General features: G+C 40.9%; 1 protein-coding gene across 5 annotated transcripts in view; it reads left to right on the forward strand.

The window, feature by feature from the left end:
• PPARGC1A (PPARG coactivator 1 alpha) overlaps window positions 1-22,735 on the forward strand; it is a 684,515-nt gene that overhangs the window by 363,044 nt on the left and 298,736 nt on the right. For 2 of the 5 annotated variants that reach the window (XM_031664083.1, XM_031664084.1), the window contains one exon: window positions 17,427-17,594. The exons of 2 other annotated variants lie outside the window; for them this stretch is intronic. In XM_031664083.1, coding sequence (XP_031519943.1) covers window positions 17,526-17,594 — 69 coding nt within the window. In that variant the 5' untranslated portion in view covers window positions 17,427-17,525. Of the gene's footprint in view, window positions 1-15,902; window positions 17,595-22,735 lie in introns of those variants that run through there. One more of the 5 variants, XM_031664085.1, reaches the window with a different exon arrangement.

Below are 22,735 nucleotides of genomic sequence, written 5' to 3' on the forward strand. Positions count from 1 at the left end.
CCAATAAGTTTAGATTTTCCGAATGAAAATCAATTTCAGCCTAGGGTAAAGAATGCCTTTTCTGTTACCTACATATCCTTTCTAGCAATGACATTTATGGTCTCAGGGGTGTGTGTGTGTGTGTGTGTGTGTGAGAGAGATTTTTATAGCTCCCACATTAGGATTTGTTTTTACCAACATTTCCAAGGTCCAAAAGTTCACTAGTACTTTTTTCTAATTCTTTCCAGTATTTTAAACCTTCCTCTTCCCATCTTTTTTTCTCAACACATCTTTTTTTTCCCCCTAAGTTTAGCAGCATCTTCTGGCCAAAGTTACTGCTGTATGTGCTCCCAGAAATTCAAATTCAGTGAACCTTGGGAACTCATGGATGAACCCCAGGCTCCACTGGGTATTCATGAAAATGTGCACAGCTGTGACTTACTGGTCAAGAGTCCAGGCTCTGGATTCAGCACTGAGACCTTGTGCAAGTTATTTCATCTTTCTGGGCCTCAATTTCCTAATCTGCAGAATGGGGATAATGATTCCTCCTGCAAAGAGCCGTGTTGTGAATTCAATGCGTGGTCCATGGATGGACAGGATACAGCACGTTGTCTAACCTATATGTAAGAGGCTCAAGAGATGTCAGGTGCCCACCTCTTGATTTTCTTCTCATTCTAAGTATTGAAAGATAATTAGTATACTATTATTATCTTAGAACTAGAGTGGATTGTGGAAATTATTTGGCCTAATGGTTTTAAAATTAAGAAAATTATTTTTTAATCAATAGAAGAAACCCTAGTTTTTCCCAATGAAATTCAGAAAAGAACACTTGTACATAGGGAAGATAATTGGGATTAAGCTTGTTGAAATGGGAGCAAGATGTCTGGATACTCTCAGCATATGTCCCTCGAGACCTCAACCATCTCTTCTCTCCCAGGAGCACCCTCTAAGGTGCTAAGCTAACCAAAGCAATTTAGGCATATGGGAAAGAGACTGACTCTAATCTTCCCTCAAAGGCTGTGCTTCCTCAAATTCTCTTTGTAAACAGTCAATCACAACTGCCTTCTCCATAGAAAAATTTGAAGTAGAGAACAGTCTTATCCCACCTGTTCTATTTCCTTCACCTTTTGTGTTCTATTGAATTTTTTCCTTCCAGTGTCACCAGTGGCTGTCTACTTGGCAGACCCAATGAATTTTTCATCCTCTTTGATCTCTATGCAGCTTCTGCAATTGACAGTCTCATCTATTCTGAAACTCTATCACCCTGGGTTTCCATGATCTTATAGCAAGGCCCTGAGGCCAATCACCCTTTCTAAATGATAACTTTGATTACTTCACTCCCTCTCTCAGAAGTTCTCCATGGCTCCCTATTGCCTGCAGAACCAACTACACATACTACAACTGATATTCATGGCCCTTCATAATGTATCCAGTATTAAGCTTTCCTTTAAACCTTAAATTTTGTGACTCCCCTAGATTATTGTCTGAACCTGCTCTGCACCTTCCAAATTGTGTTTTTGAAGCTGAGAAGGCCTACTTATAGCTGGGGAAAAAATAAGGCTGGTAGTAAAGATGTGAAAGAGAAAAGACTATTTCATCTGGACCTGGTAAGGTGGGTCAGATTGAAAATAATAAAGTTGACAGAAAGAACCTGACGTACCCCCTGCCGTTCATTAAGAGTCTTGGAGTATGTGTCTTTGTCAACCGTACTACATGGAAGTCATTTGAAATCAGGGATCAATGTGTTATTTATCTTCAGAGGTACTATTGTACCCAACTCACAACTCGGTTCATCATAATCTTCAACAAATGAATGCACAAAAGAAGACATGAGTGACTCAATTTGAAGTCTAGAAAACTTTAAAAAGTTACACAAGTGAGTATAGTCTATTAATTAATAGATTCAACCATTTGCAAAATGAAAAGTAATATAGGAATGTGCTTTTATTATCCAATTTCCTAATGTGTTTTTGTGTTTATAAATGATGCAATTATGCTATTACAATGTATTTGTGTTCATTAATAATTTTGTCAGAGGAAAGCCAATGCCCTTTTGGAATTATTTGTATATCTGGCCTTTCTATCATGGCTTTTCCAAAGGAAGGTATGTCAGTTATTTTTTTGCCAAATAATGCTATATCACAAAGCACTCTAAAACTTAATGGCTTGAAGCAACCACCATTTATTATTGCTCATGATCTAAGGGTTTTCTTTGCAGTTCTGCAGCTAGGCCAGGCTCTGCTTATCTCAGCTGGGCTCAGTCTTGCATCTGGGCCAGCTGGTGGGTCAGCTGGGGGCTGGCAGGTCATGTGAGCAAGGATGCCCTTGGCTTTGCTTTAAGACTATTGACCGAAGCAAGGGATGAGGCACCTTTGCCACAATCTATTGGCTAAAGCAGGGGACAAGGCAGCTGAGATTCCAAGGGTGGGGAAATCAACTAAACTACCTCATATGGTGGGAGTCACTGCAGAGTCACGTGGCAAAGGAAATAGATACAAGGAGGGACAGAGAATGGGGGACTTCTTTGTAATCAGTCTGCTATAGAAGGTCTACATGCTTCTTTAGTTTCTCTTGAGATTAAGAAGGAAACTAGGGAAGATTCTTGAAAGACCCTGGGCTTCCTTTTTCTGTTGAGGCTCAAGTTGCTACTTGAAGGTGCTCAAAGTGTTGCCATTCGACCTGCCCCGAATCAGGTTCAATTCTTTAAAACCTAATTTCATATTCTGTCCTTTTCATGCCCTCTTCGTTTCTTATCTTCTAGCCCAGGAAATGATAGATCAGTTGATTTGTTGCCTTTGTGTCTATAATGAGTATAGAAGAAAAAAAGACATTGGGAAGTTCATAGGAAACAGATAGGTGGAGAAACTTAAGGGAGGCATCTTTCAATTTGCCTCTTTCTGTGCTTGTTTTATTAAAGGCAAAATATAGAAGAAAATAAAGTCTGCGGGCATCTTTTTTGACTTGGGCAGGATCTGACTAGGTGTGTGAGGGCATCTGGGGGTGGGGAAACGAATGGAAGTGCTGATCTGGGGTATTGGAAGGCACCAGAAAGAAGGGACTGATCAATAGCTATTTTTCAACTGCGTAGCATAATTTGTGTCAGGCTGCTGAAATGAGTTAGTGCTTCATAGTTAATGACTGTGAGCACATTCCTTTATCGCAGCACTCTCCAAAATGTTTGCCGTCAACAATTCTAAAAGGCTGTGAGTGACTCACAGCCAAAGTGAGTAATGCACTGGAACTTCGTGAGCTGGGGCCTCTTCTCCGAAAACCTTCCCCTTGGACACCATGTCTCTGTATTTACATCTCCGGCTTGGCTGCTCCTCAAATCATCTAGTCTTCTTGCCATCTTGTTTGGATATCACTCTCCTTTCAAGCTTCTTTTCCTTTATTTGGGGATTTCCTGGTTCCCCCACTCAACCCTTGCTTAGACTCTACACAAACACCATTCCCTTATTATAAAAGGGTGGTCCATGGACCAGTAATACAGGCATCACGGAGGAGCTTATGAGAATATAGAGTTCCGGGCCTCACTCCAGGCATACTGAATCAGAGTCTGCATTGAAACAAGATACCCAGAAGATCTGCGTGAACAGGAAGGTTTGAGAAACACAGGACTATTTCATAAACATTGATTTTCGCCCCTGCTATTTCCATTCCCTCACTGTGAACCTCCTCAGGCTCTTTTATCTCTTACCTTAGGTTAGAAAATACCTCCCCCTAGCTTTCCACCAAACTTGATGAGTGATCCCAAAGTGCGATGAGCTGCCCAGTCAAGGATTGAAATAAAGTCCCATTAGAAGATTGGCTTTTTCAAGGTTGTGTATTTGCTTGTGTCATTGGAAACTGGTGGTGGCTGTTTTCTTCCTCTGTAACGTGCGATAAGCCATAAAGAAGTCTGAAAATTACACAATTCTAAAAGCAGAGTCTACACTATCTTACCCTCACTGTGCTCTCGTGTTAATCAAGCCTTTCTGCCAGAAGAGTGGGTGCTGTATGTGACTCGAGGCATATTAGAAACATGTTCCAATGTAAATAGCTCCCACATGAGTGAGTTACATCCATTCACTGAGTGCCCACCTTGAACCTCGCGCCATACACAGGTGTTGCATATTCACACTATGATTTAATATGCACATCAGCCCAGTGAAATATGATCCCCATTTTCCAGATGACGAAATTGAGGCTCAGGGAAGGGAAGTAAATTGCCCAAGGTTACACAGCTGGTGAACTGCAGTATTTGAAAGAGGCTGCATTTTTAAGTACTGTGTGATTTTTCCATCTGCAGATTCCTTTCTTTAGCTGTAAAAGGCTTTTCCTCAGGGTTTACTGGGCATATATTTTTGGGGTGAGTCATTGCACCAAACTAATTGTTGACCTTCCTCCAAATCTGGACACAGGTATACAAACAGCCCCATTTCTGCTTTTGTCTTTATTGTCTGATTCACATGCTTCCTGCAGTTGGATGTTCCTGCTGATCCCTTCCAATGAGATGTCAACTCTCTCTTTGAATTGCGTTGCCCACGGTCCTCTGGAAGCTCTACTTCCTTGTGGAATTACCTGGCACCCACTCTAACAAGGACGCTCCATCCTTTGCTCCCCTCTTCTCCCTTTGCCTTGCCTGGCACTGTGCCTGGCAGATCACAAATGACACGTATTTGTTCAGTGAATTGAATCTGAGCTGATTTCTCTCTGACAGGGACCTTGGGAGCGTCAGAGCCCGAGTGGGGGAAAGGTAGATGACAGAGGAGACTTTTTCCACACAGCCTATTTCACACTTTTCACCAAGGACCTGCACAGATCTCTCTCAAAATACAGTCCGCAAAGCACTGAAGCTGCAAGAAGGATGAATAGGAGATAGAGTATGTGATAAACCTCTATAGCCACCCGGGCCTGGCCTCCACAAAGGGGGTGCCCACTCTACTCTTAAGGAGCTTTTGCTGCTTGAAACATCTCAACTAGGAAGAAAGCAGAAGACATGTAAAACTTCCTCTTGGAAAGCTATTCCGTCTTTGATTTTTCAGAATGTCTTCAAGTGATTTGAGTCTATTTTTAATACCTGTGAGACATGATGTTGTGAGGAGAGCTAAATATAGGGGCCACATCCCCCTTTCTTTTATTCATTGGCCTTAATCTTCCTAGGAGGAAAAGATAATGCACATGATGTTTCACCACGGAGTGGTGACGTTTGGCCTGACGGGCCCGGCTGAAAGGAAATTCATAAATACTGTGTTGGAAATAAAGATAATGAATGGATGCTTTTTAGAGAAAACGTTAAGTGGGAGTTTATTTATGTTAAACCTCCCCTGTCTGCTGAAGACGGCGAGATAGTTCCTCTTGTTTTCCTAGGGGTCCTTTGGGGACAGCAGTCAGCCTGTGTTACTAGAGTAGGCTTCAGCACCCTACCAACAGCCTCCAGAAGAGCAGGACACTCAGCCAAAAATAACACACGGCATCAAAGCGGCAGCTATAATTCCGGTTCATTTTATACTGACGAGGCCTTTTTTTTTTTTTTTTTTTTTTTTTTTGGAAGAAGGCATTAAGCGCATCTTAAAAGCAAAACAACTTTGTGAGTACTCATTGGACCAGAAGGAGAGACTAGCGTTTCTTGCAGCAGCTGTGAGCCCGAGGGCTCTGTGTTGGAGGGCTCTGCTCTCTGTCCTGGGTGCTCTTTCATGCCTGTCTGTATCCTACACACCTTCAGGCTCTATCATTTCCATTTGTGTTGGGTAGACCTCTATATTATCAGCATCTGGGATGTGGCTTGCAGAAGTCCCTGAAGTGAGTCTTTAATCTGCTGCCAGGTGCTGATACCACCTTGAGTCTTTTGTTGAGGAGTTGGTTGAGAAGGGAAGGCAGTTGAGAGTATGGCTAATGGAGAGGGCTCTGGAACTACCCACTTGGCCAAGGCTTCCCCCTTTCAAAGCTATGAGAACTTTTGGAAGTTATTCTATTTTTCCATGCTTCGGTGTCCTCATCTGTAAAATGGGAATGATGGTGATATCATACAGAATTGTGTAAAACATTGAAGCGAATGGCATGTTGCAGCTGCTCAACGTTTTTGAGCCTCTGAGCTTATCCTTGTAACAAAGAGCGAGGCCAGAGCAGTTTCTGGCAAGGTGGCATGATTTCAAGCCCCTGGTTTGATATGTTTACTATGGCTTAACAACCATCTCCAGGGCAGACTTGGTTTAATTTGGTTTCTAAATCTGTTCACAGTCCTGATTCGCAGTGTTGTTTTTAGTAGGATGGCAGCCCGGCTTTAACTGGGAAGTTGTATCTACAAGTGTTGTATCTGTGCTCCATGTAGGCTGCCTTTCGGAGAAGAGGCCTCCCACTCTTTGCCTCCCTGCCGTTCCTCTATAAATAAGAGCAGCCCACAGTCCCTGCCAGGAAGATGGAACCTCAACTGGAAGTATTTGAGGATGTCTTCCAATGAGGTGGAAATCAAAAGTTCCCAGATAGCACTCTTTCTGCCCAAGTCCAAGAAATACAATCCCCACCTACTCCATAAGCCTTCTAAAAGATGTAGTTTTGCGTCTCTTTGCTGTTAAATACAATTTGGAAAGACTTAACATGTCAGCTACTCTGGGATTGTCCTACCTCCAAAGGGGACCCTGGAAGAAACAGGGCCTCAGGAGCTATTAGATCAGAAGGACCCTTGTCGCCAAATTTCTCTGTTCATACAAATCAGTGACTGAAGTCTAGATGAGGAGAGTTTATTAACCTGTGTGGACATCAGTGTTACGTATTAGTCTGTGCGGACATAGTGTTGTGTAGGTATCCCTGGATATTTGGATTTGGAAATGAGCCTGAAAAAAAAGAAAGTAGTCTATAGGTTGGGGTACCATGAATTTTTCCCTGTCCTGTGGTCTGTATTGATGTGAAACATTTTAGAAACTATTGTATTTTAAATACTACCATGATACTCTAGTTTCAGTGGCACCCACTAAAGATGGGACTGGGTCTCCGTGCTGCTCTTCTCCAAGGACATTGTGACAAGAGTGGTGATTTCTGGAGCTGAGCTATGTTGGGGCAGGGGACTGGGCTGGGATGGATCCCTGGGGTCGTGCAGCCATATTCTCCTGCCCAGAGCGCTGATCTTACTTGCAGCTGCAATGGTTGTTTATCTGTCTTTCCCTCTCACAAGACCATGAGGGCGTGGATGTGTTTTTCTCATCTCTCAATCGTTAGTACCTAGCACCATTCTTAGCACACAGTAGGTATTTGATTTGTGCTTTTTGAATCCATGAACATATTCTGGGACAAAAAAAAAATGATGTAAAAACATGACTTTGCATCTGTTTACCCATGAAGAAAGACATTTATCTTGATTTCTATTACAGCACTGGGTGTACCTATGATGTCAGTTTCAGACTTGGAAACACATTTGAATTTGAATTCTGAAATCCAGTTTGGTCTGTTTATAAATTTACATTTTTCTTAAAAAATGGATACCTTATAATTTTGCATATGTATGGGGTACATGTGATATTTTGTTACATATATACAATGTGTAATGATAGGGTAATTAGGATATCTGTTACTTCAAACATTTATCATTTCTTCATGTGGAGACCATTTCTGATAGGCATACTTAAAATCTGAAATAAAGCTATATTAGTTCATTCTTGCATTGCTATAAAGAAATACCTGAGACTTGGCTATTTATACAGAAAAGAGGTTTAATTGGCTCACAGTTCTGCAGACTGTACAGGAAGCATGGCTGGTGAGACCTCAGGAAACTTAAAATCATGGCAGAAGGTGCAGGAGAAGTGCCTTTTTCACATGGCTGGGGCAGGAAGGAAGGGGGTGAAGGTGCTGCACACTTTTAAACAACCAGATCTTGTGAGAACTCTATTATAAGACAGCACTAGGGGGATGGTGCTAAACCATTAGAAATCACTTCAATAATCCGATCACCTCCCACCAGGCCCCACCTCCAACAGTGGAGATTACAATTCGACATGAGATTTGGGTGCAGATGCAGATCCAACCAAAAGTAAATTGAATAAATCATAGAATTTGTCTTCCTACTCTTACCACCTCCTCCCTAAAAGTGTTGAGCAAATGCATGCTCAGTTTTATGGATGCTAAGTTAATACAGGGTCTGCACCTGTAAATTGTAGTTTATTTGTTGTAGAACCTTAAAACATTATGACTGTTTAGGCAGAAGCTAGGAAGTATGAATTCAGCTCTTATTTTGTAGTTCCTGTCATAATGGTTTCCTGGAAAAAAAAAATGAACAACCATGTTACTCGCAAGTGGCCTTACCTGTAAATTACATTTTTTGTGTGTGTGGTTTTATGCCAGACCCTTGATATTGCTTTAACCTGGTTTTCATAGTTTAATTTATTTTAGTTGGTAAAGATTATTCATCACTCATTTAATTCCTAGGTTGTCTATTGATTCTTTTCTCCTCATTTGGTATTTTCTGACATTTTGTGGCACTCCATATTGATTTATACAAAATCAGTCATCTGAATGTCCAGAGGCGGCGTCATGCACTTGTCATCAGTTGTTTTTCTGAACTAATAAGTGGAATAGCCATGTATGTCGAAGGTGTTGGGTGATTTAAGGGCCGGAGTCCTGCCATTTGCACCTACTGGATCATGCCTCTAAAAATCCTTGTAGAATGTTGAAAAATGAGATCCCTGAGAAAGTTCTCCAGAGGTAGTAACAAGCAGTTTCTTGGTAGGGGGCTAAATTCTTCCCCATAATGTGTTGACCAGTCATTGTGTTCCAAATCCACCCTAAGCCTGTGCTCTTAGTTAAAAATAAAGAAATAAAGCTTCATATGCAAATAGACCTTCAAGGTAAGTGTCCCTAGCCCATTGCTTCTTAAACTTAATGAATCAGCCTTGTTAAAATGAAAATAAAATACTGTAGGTCTGGAGTGGGGCCTGAGATTCTGCATTTCTTACAAGCTCCTAAGTGATGCTGGTCTGTACCTCTTTGAGTAATGCAGCTTTAGTTCACCTTCCAAATTGCCATCTTAATTCTCTCCCATTTTGAAATTCTTGAACCCGATCTGAGGTTCCCCTCACATTAGGATGTTGGTACTAGGAGTAAATGGAGAGGGAAGAAACATCCCATATCCCCTCCCCAATTTACATTTTACAACAGCCACAAGAACCTAGTTATGTTACAAGTACGTAAAGCAATTGGATAGTTTCTAATAATCTGCAATCAAAAGAATTTGGTCATTTCTAAAGTCTCAATTTTCCAGAACCTTTAAATTCATATTTTGTAAATCAATTTGTGCCTAGGGGAGTTTAGCAATCCCCCAGCTCCTCTCATCTAGCCATTTTTAAGGCTCCTTTCATCCCATCCGCGCTCCTTGCCTGGGTGCAGAGAGTCCTGCTTTCCAAGCTGCACTGGAAAATAACTTGTAACACAATGTCAGAAGATAAAGCTTCAGGCTACCCCTCCTAGGAGTGTTTGAATTTCATAGACAATGACAGAAAAGGTTTTAAAATCAAAAGATATGGCTGGTGGGATTTTTAGACTGCTGGGACCTTTTTTTTTTTCAGGAGGGAGAGAATGAGGGGAAGAGTTTCCAGCGTCCCTCAAATATATCATATAGCCGTTTTGTTTTTCATTCAGCCTAGTCTTAAGATCTGCATTCCCACTCTACTCATTAGTTTATTGATTATTTCTGGGGGCTTATGACTTCAGATAGTCTTTAAAGGAAACTTTAAAGAAAGTATTCTGTAATTTATGTCTGCCGGGATTAACATTTGCTAAGGCAATACTCCGTGTCTCTGGGCTCTCTTGATGCCCAGCATATCACAAAGTCAGGAACAGGATATAAACATACTAGAAAGGCCAATATTATTTTTATACTGAATCGGGAAGGATGATGTATTGAATGTCTTCACCTGGTTGGACTTATATTTGATTCTTTGCAAATCAGTGACAGATTCATATGTAGAGAAAAATTGAGGTTCTCATCTATATGTTGTTTTTTATTACATTATTTTGCTTCGGGCACAAACATATCAAAGTAATTTAGACACTGTGGATGAAGTCATCTGATTTCCATTAATAAATGTCAACTAAATCCTTGTGATCATAGTCAGTTGGTATTATTCCACAGTTATAGAAAGACATAGTAATGCCATGCAATAATTAATTGGCATCTACATGGCTCAGATTCATACAAAATTTAATGTTTGGAGTGACAGCCAGGTTATTTATCACTTACGCGATATAAGTACACTTTAAGTATTGAAATGGATTCTGTTTCTTGGCTTGAATATTTGGGTCTTTTCTTTCTATCCTTGTTCGTTATGCGTAGGTTAAGAAAAAGTCCTTCCTGGTTTATTATGTTCTTTTTTGTAATAGAAGCTTTCTTATTCCATGTAATTGAAAATGGTAGTTCACTGGTTAATCACATAAATTGATTAAATTGGGAAATCATAAATTATATGCAGGCACAAAACATTTGACTTTTGCTTAAAACATATAAATGCACATTTATTTGCCACTATTTTGCTGTGGAGCCAAGGGCTTTTCTCTGAATATGGGTCCACAAAGAGAAATTCTGAAGTTTCTCCTGTGTAAGCCATAGCCTTAAAGTAACCTCTACAAATTTCAGTTTTGGTTTCTCTAAAGTGAATCAAGAATTTAAAGACAATGTCCAACAATCTAAGTACAGAATCTGTATACGTTTTTAGGATTCCTAGCCCTCCAATAACAACTTTTTGAAGAGTAACTTTTCTTTCCAAATCATTTGACTTGTTTCATGAAAGCAGCAACTGTTTTTTTCTATTCAAACTCAGATTTTATAGATATAATTGTTTAATTGGATTATGTAATTATATTAATAGACACAATTGGCAATAACAGGATTGGGACAAATGCAAATGAATCTTTGTAAGTCTACAAGTCAGTACGTGGGAGTACAAGAGACACAAGTAGACCAGAAAGTCTTCACTCCACCAGCCATGGGTGTTCCATTGGCCATAAAGCCATGGGTGTCATTGCAGTTCAGGCTACGTATTTTACAGAGAGAATGCTGAGCATCACTGTTCCAGGGCAACGGTGAGCGGGAAGCCAGTGCTCTATTTTCCCATCTTCTGAAACACAATGACTACAGTTCTGGAATTCATAGTTTTCAGATTTGTCACTCTTAGGACAGAAATTTTTTTGGATTTATTTGTTTTATTATAGAGTTAATATATAGCCACCTCTAGTAGTGTGGGTTTGATACATGATTAGAATTTGTTGGTGAAGCATATTTCTGAAGGTCAATAACTTGCTATTAGCATCTAATGAAAAAAAAAACCCACCTAAAAACAAAAAACAGAAGTAAAAGTTTATGGGAAAACATACCCTATTCATGTCTACAAAAATTTCATTGAGGTGAAGTTAAACTGGAAATGTATAACGTGGGCAGTAGGGACTCATAAAAATTCTGTCATAGCTGTTAAGTGGAAGTGTGTACAAAATCCCATGGGTAGGTGAAAGATCATCTCATTTCTTCCATGCCTGGAGACTCCTTGGCTCTGTACTTAATTTTCTCAATATTCTCCTGCTCCCTCCACCCCAGACTTTTTTGTTTTCTCCTCTAGATTGAATATTTGCATCTAACAGATCAGGGTAAACTACCATCTTTTACCAGCATTTGGCACTGTGGCATGCATGTTTTAATTCACCTGGAAAACTATTTTTTAGTTGCTTGATTCTTACGATGACGTCTTAACCACGTTTCCCCCACTTCCTCGTTGTTGAGACAGGGTCTCACTCTGCTGCCCAGGCTGGAGCACTGTGGCACTATCATAGCTTACTGTGACCTCAAATTCTTGGGCTCAAGCAATCCTCCCACCTCAGCCTCCCAAAGCACTGGGATTACAGGAGTGAGTCACTGTGCCTGGCTTAATTCTATAAGCTAAAGGAATTTATCTTAAATCATGGGAGGACTGACTGATGCATTTCGTATAGATTTTTCATATATATAACTTTTTCATAAGGAAAATGTTACAAATTCTAAAACTCTATTTCTTATTAGTCAGCATATTCTTAATACGCTGCTTATCTGGAGGGAAAAAACAGTGGGTAAGGAAAAGGTTTTCCATGACTTTTTGGCATCAATTTGATATTAAATTTCACATGGTACCAGCAGCTTAACTGCATGACTGCAGGCCCACATTCCTGACGTACTGAAAGTGTGTTGTTTATTCTGAGCCAAGAAATGGTAGAGTAACAGTTTTTATAAGGTACCTAGTTTACTCTGCTTAAATACTACATTCTCGCCATGACTTTTACTTTATTTAAAAATTTATTTTATTTTTTAATTCAGAGTGTATTAGTTTCCTAGCGCTGCAGTAACAAAGTACTACAAAGTGGATGGTGTTGACAACAGAAATGTGTCGTCTCACAGTTCTGGAGGTTAGAAGTCGAAGATCACACTGTTTGTTGACAGAGTTGATTCCTTCTGGGGGCTATGAGAATCTGTTTCATGCCTTGTATTAGTGCATTCTCACACTGCTATAAAGAACTAACTGAGGAGTGGGTAATTTATGAAGAAAATAGATTTAATTGACTCTCAGTTCTGCAGGCTTAACAGGAAGCATTGCTGGGAGGCCCCAGGAAATTTATGATCATGGTGGAAGGTGAAGGGGAAGCAAGCGCCTTCTTCGCATGGTGGCAGACGAGAGAGAGAGAGAGGGTGAAGAGGGAAGCGCCACACACTTTTAAAGCATCAGATCTCGTGAGAATCACTACCCTGAGAACAGCAAGGGGAAAATCCACCTCTGTGATCCAATCACCTTCTACCAGGCCCCTCCTCCAATTCAATGTGAGATTTGGGTGGGGACACAAATCCAAACCATATCATGCCTACTATGGTTTGAATAGATCCTTTCCAAAATTCAGGTGTTGTTAACATGATAATACTAAGAGGTGAGGCCTTTAAGAGGTGATGAGGCCATGAGGGCTCCTCCCTTGTGAATGTGATTAAGTCCCTCATAGAAGTGGCTTCACACAGTTCAGTCACCTGCCCTTTTGGCAAGTGAGCACACAGTATTCCTGCCCTCCAGAGAAGCTGCCCTCACCAGACGATTGAACCTGCCGGTGCCTTGGTTTTGGATATCCCAGCCTCCAGAATGGCAAGAAATAAGTTTCTGTTCTTCATAAATTACCGAGACTGAGGTATTCTGTTACAGCAGCACACGTGGACTAGGACACTGCCTCTCTCCTAGGATCTGGTGGTTGCTGAAAATCTATGGTCTCCCTTGGCTTGTAGCTGCATCACCCTGAATCTATCCTTACCCTCATATGGCCTTTTCCCTGTCTACATCTGTCTCTGTGACCCAATTTTCCCCTTTTTATAAGGACATCAATTATATTGGATTAAAGCCCACCCTAATGACCTCATTTCAGTTTGATTCCCTTTGTAAAGACTCTATCTCTGGCCGGGTGTGGTGGCTCATGCCTGCAATCTGCAGTCTCAGCACTTTGGGAGGCTGAGGCGGGCAGATCACTTGAGGTCAGGAGTTCGAGACCTGCCTGAGCAACATGGTGAAACCCTGCCTCTACTAAAAATACAAAAATTAGCTGGCATGATGGTGTGTGCTTTTAGTCCCAGCTACTTGGGAGGCTGAGGCAGGAGAATTCCTTGAACCTGGGAGGCAGAGGTTGCGCTGAGCCAAGATCACACCACTGCACTCCAGCCTGGGCGACAGATCGAGACTCTGTCTCAGGAAAAAAAAAAAAAAAAAAGATAAGACCCTATTCTAAATAAGGGTCACATTCTAAAGTAATGAGGGTTAGGACTCCCATTTAGTTATTAGCACTTACATTTGAAAACATTTAAAAATAAGAATCTCCCAGTGGTGTCCTAGAGGAAGCTCAAGTTTGTGTGGTGTTAAGAAGCACAAGAGCTTGAAATAAAAGACTTAGAGTTCATGAAATGTCAGTGTCGTGGTTTGGCCAGAGTCATTATCCATACTTTCCTTGATGTTTATTTTTATAGTCTCTCCTTCATTTAATTAAGACATCCAACAAAGAAGAAAAAAACCTATTCTTTTTATTTTTTTTAGTGCTTGATTTAAGCACAGTGAATAAAAGCTATGCTGTTTAATTAGCTCTTGTATTCATGTATGTTCTCATTATGTTTACAATTTGGAGACATGTACTTTGTTTTATCAGCATCGAATTCATACAGAGCTACGTTTGTTATTTGATGCTTCACTTTGCTTTCATTAATTTCCTTGCTAAGTGATCGGTAGCATCGAAGTCATGCTGTTCTGAGTTTGGATTCTGAGACGAAGGCATACTGCATTGTTGAACGCTTTGCTCTTTCTTTTTAAAATTCATATTTCTGTATCATCTTTAGAAACTGTGACACTTAATGCTGGTATCTTATGATACCGGAAAAATCAAGACTGGAGAAGGAAGAGAAAATAGTGAAGTGTGAGAGTCTGGGAAGAACAGACTGGGGCTATAATGGAAGCTATTTAAAATAATATTGCAGGACTACCCAATGTCTGGGATCTATGTTCTAGCTAGAATTTTTTTTAAATTTCATTTTCAGAACCACTCTGCATTGGAAAGTGTAGGCTAGCTTATGTTGTAACAAATAGCACTGGAAGCTTATTTCTTATTCACATAATGCCTCTTGGTGGTCCAGGTGACTCTCCAAGGCGCCTGTTCTCCTTGAGAACAGGCTCGGCATTCCTGTCTGCCTCTATGTTAACGCACGGCTTAGCAACACAGGCATCTGCAATCACTACAATAGAGAAAGAGCAGGCTGAGAATCAAGTGCCTGTTATTGAAGCCTCCCCCACCCTGGGAATTAATACCCATCCTCTTACATTTCCTTGGACAAAACAAGTCATGTGATTATGCTGGATTTTAAGTGGGTTAGGGAAATGCTATCTTGCTGTGGGCTTGGAAGTAGAGGGGAACTAGATACTGGTGGACAAGAATGTGCCTGAGACGATAACGCACACTTCCCCTTTACACACATGGAAACCAGGTCTCAGAGAAGATGAGTAACCTGCCCAGGGACACAGAGTTAGAAAATAATGGAGATGATAATCAAATCTAAGTCTATGCTTCCAACCACTCGTGTGCTGCCTCCCATAGGAACAGATATGACTACATTGCAGATGGTGCAATTCAAATGATAAAACTAATTGTTCCCAGTTGTCCTTATGGGATGCTGTTCATAAGGATTTAGGGGAAATGGGGGAAGAACCATATGACTGGTGAGACTTCCATTGAGTCTAGTCTCTGGGGAAATTTTCTGGAACCTTGGTCCTCTTGGCCTTTCTCTCTTACACCTCAGAAGAACCTCTGAGAAGCATCTGTATATTCTCAGTAAAAGGGAGGAACTGGGCAAGTAAAGTGTTTTGCATGTGTCTGTTTTACTAGAGACGAGGTGGAAGGTATAGTCGTGTGATTACTAAAAGGATAATAATGGCAAACTAGGTTTGTATGACGGTTTACAGCTTACAAAGCGTGTTTCTTTATAATCTTCAGATAAGAACAAACTTAAGTGTCATAACTGACGGAAGTGCTGTATTAATGAGGTATGATTGTCAAAAGAGCCAATGGGATCTGAGACTGCATCGTGAAAGAGTATTGACTAGCCTCAAGTAGAGCTTGGAGTTATATCTGAACTAACTCTTGGCCTCATCACCAAGGCAAATGTCCTTATCTCTTTTTGGATTCCTTTTTTTTTGTGTGTGTGTGTGTGGCGGAGTCTTGTTCTGTCGCCCAGGTTGGAGTGCAGTGGTGCAATTTCGGCTCACTGCAAGCTCCGCCTCCTGGGTTCACACCATTCTCCTGCCTCAGCCTCCCCAGCAACTGGGACTACAAGCACCCACCACCATGCCCGGCTAATTTTTCTGTATTTTTAGTAGAGACGGGGTTTCACCATGTTAGCCAGAATGGTCTTGATCTCCTGACCTCGTGATCCACCTGCCTCAGCCTCCCAAAGTGCTGGGATTACAGGCGTGAGTCACCACACCCGGCCTGGATTCTTTATCTGTAAATCAGGAGCATAATAATGACATAACATTGGACACCTAGGTCCATGCTCAGTAAATGTTGGTTGCTCTTATTATGATGATTATGGTTGATATTGTGGCAATTTTTCAAACAAGGCATGAGATTATTTGGCTGTGTGTACCATGATAGATCATAGCAAGAATGTTATGATCACTTCTGCTAGCATGGGAACTTGTAGAATACATTCCGAGACTGGCAACCAGAATGGAGAAGTGACCTGAAACCATCTTGCACCATTTTCTGAGGAACCTAACAATATTTAATCTGGAAATTAGACACTTTAGTAGAAGTTTGGGAGCATGGGGTACCACTGTCTTTGCATCTCTGAAGGGTTGTTCTGTAGAATAGGCTTTAGTCTCATTCCTTCTGGAATTAAAAAGTAGTACATCCATGGGTAGAAGTTGCAGGGAGAAGGAAATCAGTTCATTTTGGGACCAAAATTATCAGCCATGAAACAGGACTGTCTTGGTAGGTAGTGAATTTACTGTATTTAGTGGTATAGACCGGGTCATGGGGATTCAGGCGTCAGATGAGTGATTACATCAGAGATATCTTAAATGATACTCTGCACCAAGTTTTGTGATTCTAATCCTGGGTGCATCTGGAGAACATTAAAAAAAATTCCCAATGTCTTGGGCCCTAGTTTAGACTAATTAGATAAGAATCTCTAGGGGTGAAGGGCAATTCTTAGTATCACGAGCCAACATCATTCTGCATGTGAAGTGCTAGTGAAGCATTGGCTGGGTTTGAGTTCTAAAGTTTGAGGAGTTCATTCAAACCGAAGCCTCTGATCCTTTTGGATACTGATTTGGAAAAGGGGTCGAGGCCCACGGTCGGATTGAAATGCCTGCTTGCAGAACATCTTATGGGGGAAGGGGCGGGACTCGAGATGCTCAGAATTCAACTATGGGAATGAGTCTATTTTCACCCAAAGGAGCTTGCTATTATTCATGTTCACTGGCTGCTGAGTGATTCATACGCTGCTTTTTGGGGGAGATGTATTCAAATGAAATGTTGCTACTATGTAAAATAGTTTATTTCTTCTAGGATACACCAGCCCACTGATGCAACCCGGCAGAACAATGCAAATTTTGGTGTGTGTGTGAGCGTGTTTGTGTGTGTGTGTGTGTGTGTACTGGGGCAAGGAGAAGACGGGAGCACACATAGAAATGCATATTTCTAAAGCATAGAGCAAGCCTGCACACTTCCCTCTTCTGACCTTTACACCAGAAGCATAAGAATGACCCATTGTCCACCGGCCCTGGAGCTTGGTTGTTCCTAATCTCTGGACGCCTGATGGCTGAGCTGGCCTTCAGCTTGGCCAGTTGGCATCTGTCTGGGTAGCCCCATGTGTCCCGAATTTGTTCCCCGGTGGGTTCTTCCTGCCCGATCCCTCATCCTCTGGCATGGCATTTTCTCCACGACAGTCTGCCCCTGGACTGCCCTGGCTGCTGCTTTGGTAAAGGCTTGCAAGGAGAGAGAGTAACAGCCGCTGGCGAATCCAGTTTGTGCAAGCAGCATCAGCAATGGATGAGACCTCCCCAAGGCTGGAAGAAGACTGGAAAAAAGTACTTCAGAGAGAAGCAGGCTGGCAGGTAAGTGATGTCCTCAGCTTCACACAGGACCCAAATCTCTCTCAACTCTTTCAGCTCCAAGTCTAGGTAATATGCATACATCAATTTGTGGAACTGTGCTATCTGCAAGCATGTCGTTTTGAAAAAAGTCATCAGTAGTTTCCATGTCTTCGCAAACCATGCAAATAAGACCCCAAATACATTTACTCTAGATTCTCAAGCAAGCTAATAGGGTTTTTACAAATCTATAGGTGTTGCTAAATGTATACTTTCTTAATAAAGGTTCTTGAATTAACAAGTTGCAGGTGTATATCAAGGGAAACATGCAGATTTGGTTTGTGTGAGTACACGTTCATTGTGATATAAAAATGTAATACAACACCTGTCAGCAAACTTACTTTATGGTGTTATAGTAGCTTGGAATAGGGGCTTGGTTTTAACCTATTTTAATGAGGTGACCATTCTTTTAATGCAGCTTGCGTGCCTTCCTTATTTATGCTGAACTCATAATAGGTAGAAGCTCTGTGGTATGAAGAGAGTTCAAGCTAAAAGATTCATTTTGGTGTAGAAGCAGTTTTCATTAAAATATGCAAAGCAGTAATGTTTATATGTTACAATACCTATTTCAAATTAGCAAAATTATATGCTTCTGTCTCGTAAGCTGCCAGCTGAAATCCTTTCCTAAATCCTGTTGAATGGCTTTGATTACTCTTCTTCACATTACGCATTACACACCTCTAATGCATATTTTTACGCATCCACTCCATTGCCATTTAATTAGACAACAATATTGAAGACTGATGCCAGAGCTTTTTTTTCCTGTTTCTTTTTTAATAATGCTGCTAGCGTATGGAAAAAAGAACACTTCTGTGTATGAAGCTTTTCTTAGGGATGAGGTTGGATAAAGTGAAACTCTGATTTTCCATTTTGTCTATAACAGAAACTTTCATATAAAAATGGTAATTCAGAATGAGTTGATTTTTAATGTCAATTAAAAAATTCTTTCTTCTATAAAAAGAGGGAGCCTTTTCTGAAGATTTCTTCCTCAACAGAAATTTCAGTGAAATGTAATACTGGTATTGACTGGTATGTTTTGTTGTATGCAATGTGATGTTAAGTAAGAAGCTTCAGAAAAAACACCCTCTAGCCTGCCATGAAATTGGAATCCTTTCACTTTGAGTGGGAGCATTATTCAGGAAGTAGAAAAGGATACAAAATAAATCTCTGCCTGCTACTTTCAGGATGACATGTGGTGGGTCTCCAGGGGTCCAAACAAATACTCAAATATTTTATGGTATGTTAATGTGACTTTTGGATTTTTGTCTTTTGTTTGCATGTTTTCCTTTAGAAAGTTGTCATCTTATATAGTCTTTATTTCAAAGGAGAGTGAAGGGAGGAAGAATGTGAGGAGATGACTCAGACATCTCTGTAGATAAAATATTTAAACTAGAAACATGAAGTTCAAATGTTCATGTAAAAATGCCTGTGTCATATCACTGTCAGCATCCCGTGACCCTTCAGCTTATTAATTTACCAAAAGGCTCCTAATGAAAATATTGCCTGTGCTGTTTGCCTCCAAAGATGTGATCCTGTACAGCTGGTTGACCCCTGTCATTTCCATTGTGATAGTTGGAGCTCTGCCTTCTAGCTAGTGGAGGTAGTGGTTAGAAAAAGGGCATCCTAGTCTCTGAGTTGGTTTCACTGACTCTTGGTACTGCAAGGCGTTGGGTGGAAAGTAGGTCATAGGGTGTCAGCTACAGCATCATCTGCTTCTGCACCTCTTGAACATCCCCAAGAGGTCTACCTGTTGCCCCCACTCATTTGTATTGCTAGGCTGGGTTCCCATATGCCTGGAATAACCTACTTCAGTTGACACCGAAGCTGTCCCTAAGAGAGGAAACTAAATCTGATGGCCCCAGATGCAAGGCCTTTGTGGTGAGGATGACTTCTTTTGGCCATCCATGGTAGTAATGTAGCTGGGTAAGTAAAGATTATTTAAGAATGAATTGTGATGGATGCTGAAGCTTTAGTTTAGCCAAGTACTATATTTCTTACTGGAACTGATTCAGTACTTTTCCACTTACCTAGTATTTTCCCACCACAGTGCTAGGAGTTGTATGCGTGTGAGAGAGTGAACACACATACACACATATTTCAATCCTTGTAAGAAGCCTAGAAGGTAGGTATGATTATCCCCATTTCACAGATGTGAAAAGCAAGCCTCAGAGAGGTTACATAACCTGCCCAAAGCCATTCAGGGTCTCAGTTCACACCTGTTTGATTCCAATGCCTATCCTATTCCCACTTTTGTTGCTATGCCATCTGAATTAAATTTTATCTCATTATTTATCTCATGGAATAATAACTTACAAGCAGCTGTGATGTGGGCAGGCAGGAAGAAAGGGAAAAAGCATGATGATCTTCTAATGAAATAATCAATCTCTGAATCATTAAGACTTTAATAAAATGTTTTTTAATAGTTTATTTTTTTAACCCTTACTCTATGCCAGACACTAAACTAAACTTATAATTCTTACAAGTACTCTGGCAGACAGATGCTATTTATTTATTTTGTACAAGTAGGGAAATGTAGGCAAAGTGGTGTTATGGAACATGCCCACAGTCATACAGCTAGTGAGATGCTGAAAAGGGGTATGGACGCATTTGGCTTGACACTGAAACCTGTACCCTGCTTACCCAAGACTGCTTCTCAGAGTATATTTTCTTTGTTTCCTCCTCGTCTTCTTCCTTTTTTCTTTCTTCCTTCTTCTTCTTTCTTTTCTTTTCTTTCTTTTTTTATTTTTATTTTTTAGACAGCATCTCCCTCTGTCTCTCAGGGTGGAGTGCAGTGACACAATTATGGCTCACTGCAGCTTCTACCTCCTGGGCTCAAGTGATCCTCCCACTTCAGTCTCCTGAGTAGTTGGGACTACAAGTGTACACCTCACATCTGGCTAATTTTTAATATCTTTTATTTATTTTAGAGTTGGGCTCTCTCTATGTTGCCTGGACTAATCTTGAACTCCTGGGCTCAAGTGATCCTCTTGCCTCGGCCTCCCAAAATGCTGGGATTACAGGTGTGAACCACCACACCTGGCCTCAGAGTATATTTTCACATTATATTTTATCATTCGTACTTTAACTCTTTCATCTCACAATAATGTGATGGAATTCTCTTTGAGAACTTCCCCGATAGGATTTTCTTTTTTTAATAAGTCAAGAGTTGGGTAAAATGCCTTGCTCATTCACTTCTACAGAATGTATTTTAATTGGATGCTGTTTGCCTTAAGTGAACCAGCTTTTACTTACGGAGTTGGAAATGAACTAGATGCAATTTCTAGAATCAACTGTAAATCTGAAAATCCATTTAAGCATATAACCATCCTGGAAAACCAACAGCAGCTGCAGCACAGTTAATGCTCCTGTCCCCCATAGTCCACTTCAGTTCTGGGAGAGTGCTCAGGGACAGAGATGGCAGTGGCTTATGCCACAGGGGAGCTGTATGACCACAGGCAAACTTAGCCTGATCACTGGCTTCTTTACTTGTAAACTGAGGTGATTATGCTTGGGTGATGACTTGGAGGGAAGATGGGATGGATCCTTGATAATACATCATTGTTTTGGCCAGTTGTTAGATGGAAGATATTATGGAGGGGCCAAGGACTCATGTCTGGATAATGTTTCATGTTGGGATGGTTTCCTTTAAAACAACCCATGTGACTGCACTGTGGCCATTTTGAACTGGTCTAGAAATATTGTCTATCTGTGCCTGTCTCCCCACAAAAAGATGAATCCCTCAAGGATAAAGGTACATCATAAAGCCTGGTGCGCAATAAGCCCTGGATGAATGTTTGCCAAAGCTAAGTGAAATTGGATATTTGATCTGGAAGGAAGCAGAGACAGGTTCCCAAGGTCTCGATTTTACATAAAGAGGGAGAATAAGAGATTGGCTCAAGTTCCAGCCCTGGCTAGTGAGGAGCAAGGGTTATCATCTTCCAGTTCAGCTTTCTACCTTTTTTCCCCTGAACTGCTTCTCCATAAACTTTCTTCTGCAACTTTCTCATCTGTAAAATTGGAACTAGAACATATTGTCTTTGTCTGTTTAGATATCTTTACTATTATGATACCCTTTTTGAACAGGTACTGTAGCACATGGGTCAAGAACCTGTTGATCTTGAGACAGACCTCTGAGTTCTAACCTTGGTGTCCTTAATTCTTAACTGTGTAGCACTGGTAAAGTTTTCAAATCTTGCTTTGCTTCTGTTTTCTCACCTGTAAAATGGGGATAATTGTAGTAGCGACTTTATAAGATTGTCGTGGAGATTAAATGAATCACTTTCTTGAAAGTGTTTAGAAGAACACATCAGTAAGCACTGCTTGGTGACCCATCAAATGCACAGTATGTGTCATTATCTATCTATTATCTATTTAATGAGACCAGCCATTCAATGTTTTTTGAATACTGCCCCCCTCCGCCATGTGCAAAGCACATCCATACTTAAGGAGATGAGAAAGTGACTGAGGATGTTGCCCTAGAACACAAGGTCATGGTGGGAGAGCACAGCAGGTCATTATAATGATAGGACAACCACCAAATGCTCCATGTATCATGGGAGCACTGTAGGTAGGCCTCCAATCTGTCTTGGGAGTTGCATGGAGCTAAGTCTTAAACAAAGAAAAGGAATTAAGCCAGACAAAGAACTGGGAAGACAATTCAAGGCAAAAGAGAGCCTATGTCAGACATAGGAAAGAGAGCAGTGTTGAAGCGTGTGTTGAGGAGCATGCAGTTGGATGTGATACCAGCCGTTCAGAGTGAGGCAGGAATGGTGGGAGATAAATCTAAAGAGGCAGGAGGAGAAAAACCTTGCAGAGCCAGGCCAGCTTCAGCTGGCAGTAGATATAAGTGGGTATCAGTGCCTTCATCTGAAAAGAGATCTGAAAAGAGATTATTGGAAGAGAAACTGAGGTCTCTGGGCTGATGATGGGGTGGATAATAACTAACCAAATCGTGGAGAAGAGTTATAAAAAATATGAGTAATACATCAGGAGGATAAACAAAGCCCTGTAAAGACTCAGAGAAGGTAATAATTGCAGGAATAGTTACCAATGACAATAATTTCAGGAATAGTTAACAATGATAATTAACAAACACAGAGCTTACT

Source organism: Papio anubis, chromosome 3 (genome assembly GCF_008728515.1).
Source record: "Papio anubis isolate 15944 chromosome 3, Panubis1.0, whole genome shotgun sequence".
NCBI lineage: Eukaryota > Metazoa > Chordata > Mammalia > Primates > Cercopithecidae > Papio > Papio anubis.